The sequence below is a fragment of the Vulpes vulpes genome, chromosome 6 (assembly GCF_048418805.1).
Source record: "Vulpes vulpes isolate BD-2025 chromosome 6, VulVul3, whole genome shotgun sequence".
In the NCBI taxonomy this organism is placed as follows: Eukaryota; Metazoa; Chordata; class Mammalia; order Carnivora; family Canidae; genus Vulpes; species Vulpes vulpes.
The window spans coordinates 99826326-99832393 of NC_132785.1; the positions used below are offsets into that span (position 1 = coordinate 99826326).

Sequence of the window (6068 nt, forward strand, 5' to 3'; positions counted from 1 at the left end):
CTCTGCAGTTACTGCTCTAAAATCAGTTACTGCGTGGTCCTGCCCTCAAAAAACCCACACCCCAGCTGTTGGCTTTAAGAGGAGGAATCTTGAGAGGCTTGATTTTTCGAGAGGCAAATTAAGGGTGGCCTTAATTTAGCAGAAGGCCCTGCAAAAGAGTGCCAGGGGATTCCCACCGTAATGCTCAGGTTACCCGTCTTGAAATGGAGCACCACGGATGGCATAGCTTTAGTTGAAAGTCAGACAGGATCCTTAACCTTTATTCCACATTGACTTCTCAGATGATGCAGGTGCTTGGGAAATCGTATGGGAACACCACAGGAGAGGAATCCCCACCCCCACCCAGCATTGGGGTTTGTAAACAGTGTGTCCAGTTTGGAGAACTGTCCCTTCAGGGCTTCAGTGAACAAAGTAAAATGTTCCATCTAGTGGTCAAGGAAGGAAAGATAAAGCAAACAGTTTCCAGGAAACCATTTGTGAGGCAAAGTGACAGGGCAGTGGCCTTTCAGCAGGTGTCTTTTCTAGAATATGATAGGACCTGGCCTTGGTGGTGTTGGCACCTTTGGAGTATGCCTGTACTTGTTGAGGAATCTGGGGCACCATCCTTACAAAGCCATTTGGCAGAACCGTGTTCTCACAGGGAAGAGCTGTTCTGTTGGCAGGTTATGAACAGTCTGTCTAAAGGGAGGCCCTTCCCCGTTCCCACCCTCATGGAAGAAAAAATGAAATCAATCATTCATGCCTACACTGGTTTATCTTCTGCCTGAATCTGTGAGTTTGGGAAAGACGGGTAACATGTGAACTATAAAAAAGAGGGAGTCAGTCTAGCAAAGCATCAGAGACAAATGCTAATCAGCAAGGGGATCAGCAAAGTGCAGGCGATGTTGAGTTGGCCCAGTATCTACAGTGAGAGTGACATCTTCCTGATTGGAGTCCTCTGAGGAACCTCCCACTAGTCTCAACTGAAAGGCAGGTCTTTTCTTTCCTTTACCTCTCCTTACCATCCCCCTCCCTATCCCCTACCCCAGTTCTGGAGGAGCCATTAAATAATAATACAGTTCACACTTCCTGCAACTCCACCTGCCACCACAGACCCTGGCCAGAGCCTGCTCTCCAGCCAGTAGTTAGGATATCCCTCTGATTGGAGCCTCCCTCTATCAAGCTTTTTTGTGTTGCCAGTTCTCTGTGCCACCTGCAGGACTGTACCATCCCTCTACCCTCATCAAGCAAGAAGACACAGAGAGCCTGGCCATTTCCATACCTGCCCTTTATTGGACTCATCTAGCAGGCTGGCTCTAAGCCCTTCACACTTCTCAGACACCGCCCATACCATTTAGGAAGGTGCCATCATTCTGTGAAGGCCCAGAGCCACCCAAGTCTTGGAGTGCCAAATAGAATCACCAACCAGAAGGTTGGGGGAGGGGAGACAGGCGGACTGGAAAGGCAAGGCTCTTCAATGAAAGGGACTGATCCCAAGGGAAAGCTTTGGTCCAGCAGCATCTCCTGAGGGCACACGGAACCCTAAGGAGAGAGACTCAGGGGCTGGATGGAGTAGATCTGCATGTTGCGCAGCTAGATGGCAACTTTGAGGAGGCGCTTGATGTCAGGCTCAATGTTGATGGTGGGGAAGGTGCGGCTGTAGCGGCGGAAGGGCTCCCCCTCCGGCCCAATGAGGAACTTCTCAAAGTTCCAGGCCACATCTGAACGGCGCACGGGGCTCCAAATGATGAACTTGGGATCGGTCATGAGGGATAAGGGGTCATCATAGGGGTAGGGGAGCTTGTCCTTCAGGTAGGCGAAGACAGGATGCTCGTTCTGACCATTCACCTCACACTTTTGGACAAGGGTAAAGGTGGGCTGGAATCCACCCCCAGGGCGGACATACTTGAGACTGTTCAGGATCTCCTCATTCTGACAGTTCTCCTGGGGGAAGAAAAAGACAAAGAGCATGGAAGAGGGAAGGGGGAAAATGAAGGATCCACAAAAAACCTTTCAGCCTCCAATACTCCTGTCCCAGGATCATTCTTTTCTATGGAGCTTGGTTCCCCCGCCGCTGTTCTTTCTCTTTCCTTCACTAGTTTTGCCCTACTCTTGACTTGGAAATTCCCCATTCACAGCTATTGTTTGATGATTTGCTAGGCCATTCCTGAAAATGCTTGCAGTTCCTCACTTGGCTGCTCTTATAGCGAATGATGTAGCACTTTGGAACTGGTGCTTCTCTCTTAAACTACCCTGAACAGTTCTTAGGGTATCTGTCTGAAACTTCAAGGAATCTTGAATTCAGGGCAGTAGAAAGAAAGGAAACAGGCTCAGGTGATGCCACCTAGAACTCTCCCTTCCATTGGCCTCCTACACACACACACTCTCTCTCTCAGTCTCTCCCTCTCTCCTTCTCTCTCTCTCTCTCTCTCTCTCACACACACACACACACACACGCACACGCACATATCCTGCCACAACCTTCCCTTTCCCTCTGCCCTGATTTTGCCTCTGTTGCTTCTGATTACATGTGAGTGTTGAGTACAGCCTCTCCCTCTGTCCTCATCTCCTCAAGCTAAGGGTGAAATTGAGGACTTAGAAGAATGGGATTTATGGCTTCTTGCTTTCATCTTGCCTTGTCCTAGATCTGAAGTGTAAGTAGGAGGAAGCTTTGATGAGGGAAGTCCCCATTCAAGGAAGTCTGGCTTTCAGGTGCCACAAAGGCAAAGTTAGAGACAACAGTGGATGTACTCTTAAGTGGAACTGCTCAGTGACCAACAAGGAAGAATTAACCGAGACAGAGTGTTTAGGTTCTGCAATAGGCCAGGGAAGGAAAGTTAGGGAAGTAAGTGCTTGAGGGCTAAAGGTTGTGAATGTGGTTTTATCAGACCTTTTATTTCCAGACTGCTATCCCAAGATTTCTGCCCTCAAACTCACTCACTGTACTCATCTGTGAAGGTTTTAGCTCAGAGCCTGTTACCTGCCTGTCATTCCCAACCCCCCAGCCATCCCTGTCCTATCCCCACTCGACATTCTCCACCCCTGACAACTCCCAAAGGCCCATGGAAACCCTTACTTTCCACCCCTCCCCCTGGATCTAAGAGTCAGATATCTCCCTGTGGGAGAAAGTTCTTGCCTCTGACCTCCTAGAACCAATCAGTACAGTCAGTTCCAGGCCATCATGACATCTTGAGCCCAAAGGTGATCTCTATTAGACTGCTTATCTCTTAATGCAAATGGATGGATGGCTACCGGTAGGTTGCGGATTCTCTCCAGCCACTAGCTAGCCTGAAGTGATGGCATAAAGATGGAGGTTTTGCCCTTCTTTCCAGCCCTAGAAACAGACTGAGACAAAGAAGAAACAAGGAAAAGAGTGATGGTTTGGGCTCAGGTGTGTCACAGCCAATGACACTTCTGCCTTCCTGCTGTATCTCTGCTAATCAATTCCTTGCCTTCATGCCACTGTGAATTGAACTAAGGGGGTTATAATTAGAGGGCTCACTTGAGGACATTTTGCCTGCTGGTGCTGTTAAAATAATAAGTGAAAATAGAAGAGTCCCTAAAAGACAACCTGAGGTGAGTGGGCTGAAGATCTAGAACTTGACCCAGTAATCAGAGACAGAGATTTGATCCCTGTATGGGCCACACACATACACACACACCAAAAAAAGGAAGAAAGAAGAAAGGAAAGAAAGAAAGAAAGAAAGAAAGAAAGAAAGAAAGAAAGAAAGAAAGAAAGAAAGAAAGAAAGAAGAAAGGAAGGAAGAAAAGAAAAGAAAGAAAAGAAGAAAAGAAAAGAAAAGAAAAGAAAAGAAAAGAAAAGAAAAAAAGAAAGAAATTAGAGGCAGAGAGGTGCATGTGATGCCCAGAGGAGACACATGCAGCTTGCAAACCCTTAGCTTTCCACCAAAATCACTCTCCACTTGCCAGTCCTTCAATCTAAATAATACAATTGCTTTTGTTTGCATATTACTTATTTTTCAAGTTATTTTTGTATATCTTGTCCTCTGAACCTCACAATTCTCCTATGAGATAAATGGTATTATCTCCCATTTACAGATGAGGAAACCAAAACAGAAAAATCAAGGGACTCTTCCTAGGGCACAGAGCCCCTGAATAGCAAAACCACGTCTAGCTGGAACTAAGGTCTCCTGGGTCAGCTCAATCCTAGTTTGATTGGTGATCTTCTATTTCCTCCACTCATCCATTCAGTGGATATTTAATGAGTGCCTTCTCTACAGCAGAGAGAAAAACAGACCTAGTACCAGCCCTCATGGAGTATAATGGGAAGACACTAAACAACAAAACCCCACTCTCAGTATTTAAGCACAGACAGAGCCATATATATTTCCCTACGTATTCACGTGTACCTGAAAACCTAGGTTAACAAAATGTCCCTACAATTCCAGACACACTGACACACACAGTCATTCTCCCCCTCCCCTTAGCCTACCAAAGCTTCAGCAAACCCAACTCCTTTGGGTACAATACGAGGGACCCCTCACCTGATGTCCAAATTGGTTGCAAGGGAAGCCAAGAACCACCAGGCGCCTGGGAAAGCGGCATTGCAGCTCGTTGAGCTGGGTGAAGTCCCGGGTGGTTGTGCCTCAGAGCGAGGCCACGTTCTCAATCAGCACGGCCCTGCCTCGGAACGTATTGAAATCTACCTTCTCCCCATCCAGGCTGATAGCACTGAGGTCGTAGAAGGACTTGGCTATGTAAGCCATGGTGAAGGCGCAGAGTGAGACCTGCAGAGTGGTGTGAGCCCGACTTAAGGGTCTGTTAAAGGGATGGGGAGGAGGGAGGAGCCTGGAAGGATGGGAAGGATTTCACAATGGGGCTTTCAGCACCCCCAGGATGACTTAGCAAAAACAGTCACCCACCTGTAAGTGCTGTTCCAACAAGAAGGTTGTTGCTCCTCCTATTTACAGACTCTGAACAAAGCCACCGACCTGCTCCACCCTGCTGGCAACCTGGGAAGGGCCAATTTGATATCTATGTACAAACATGAATAATTCACTCCTTGCAGGAAATTAGAGCCCCAAAGGTCAAACGGGGAGGAAAAAAGGGAGGGAGGGATGCAGGATTGACACCAACTTGCCCCAGCAAGTTATTTTTGCTTCACACAGACGTTCATTGTCTGCTGAGGGCCAAGCTCTGAACTGTGCAATTTCGAGGTCAAAGTCTGCCAAGATCTGAAAGATGAGGAAGAGAATTGGGGTGCATGTCCCCTTAACTCAGATCACAACTGAAATATATGTATTATTGTGCACGTGTTTTTCTTTGGCTGTTGTTTTGCACAAGCACAGAATCAAAGGGATCCTCAGGAGGACAATGTGCTTTTCTAGGAATAATGGCTCAGTGGCTCAGCTTGAGCCCGGCTGAAGAGGTGAAGTTCGTCTTGGAAAGTCCTTCTGTGAGTGATGTTACCTCTGCCGGAGAGCACCTCTGCCCTTGTCTGCTGCATGGCACCGCCTCCTATTCTGTGTCCTAGGTGCCATCAGTTGTGGCCGGGGTAATGGTGAGGAGTCACAGAGCAGGTGAGGACCTCCGAGGGGATGAGCTGCACCTGCCTCCTCTCAGACAAATGCTCAGTCCCAACGACCTCTCCCAGCAGGCTTGTGCTGCAACTTTCCCCCACAGAAGGAAGTGTGCAGGGAGTCAAAGCTGCTATGGTTCTAAACCCAGCGGAGCTGCCGAGCTGCCCGTTTCCAGCACCAGCCATGCCACGAACGGCCTGCAGGACATCTGAGGACCTAATGGAAGACCTAGGGCTTCACTTCATCATTCGCACCCACCAGCTTGATAAATCCATTTTTAAAAACAATGTCTGGATTTCTCCATCGGTAAGACTGGCAATTAGGCTTTACCTGGCCTTGGGATTTTAGAGCATTATTTCAATAACAACGCAAATGTTTACTAGAGAGTGTTTTCACAGGTACATATCCATTGGGAACTGACTTCTAGAAGAAAGAATAAGCAAGGCTTGGGAGCAGCTGGTATTGAGAATCTGATTTGCTGAGAAGATGGAGGAATTACTCACCAGGGAGTGCCCAGCTTTTCTGTCTTTTGTAGCCTGTCCCATGTTC

The 6068-nt window shown here is 47.8% G+C and overlaps 1 protein-coding gene across 1 annotated transcript; it reads right to left on the reverse strand.

Moving 5' to 3' along the window:
- Positions 1–1252: 1252 nt before the first annotated feature.
- On the reverse strand, positions 1253–5764 carry GPX2 (glutathione peroxidase 2). Its single transcript, XM_026008384.2, has 3 exons — positions 4863–5764; positions 4485–4727; positions 1253–1923 (listed from the first exon to the last, which is right to left on the reverse strand). Exons 2-3 carry the CDS (start codon positions 4704–4706, stop codon positions 1573–1575), a joined length of 573 nt encoding a protein of 190 aa, XP_025864169.1. The 5' UTR covers positions 4707–4727; positions 4863–5764; the 3' UTR covers positions 1253–1572.
- Between the last annotated feature and the right edge of the window lie 304 nt (positions 5765–6068).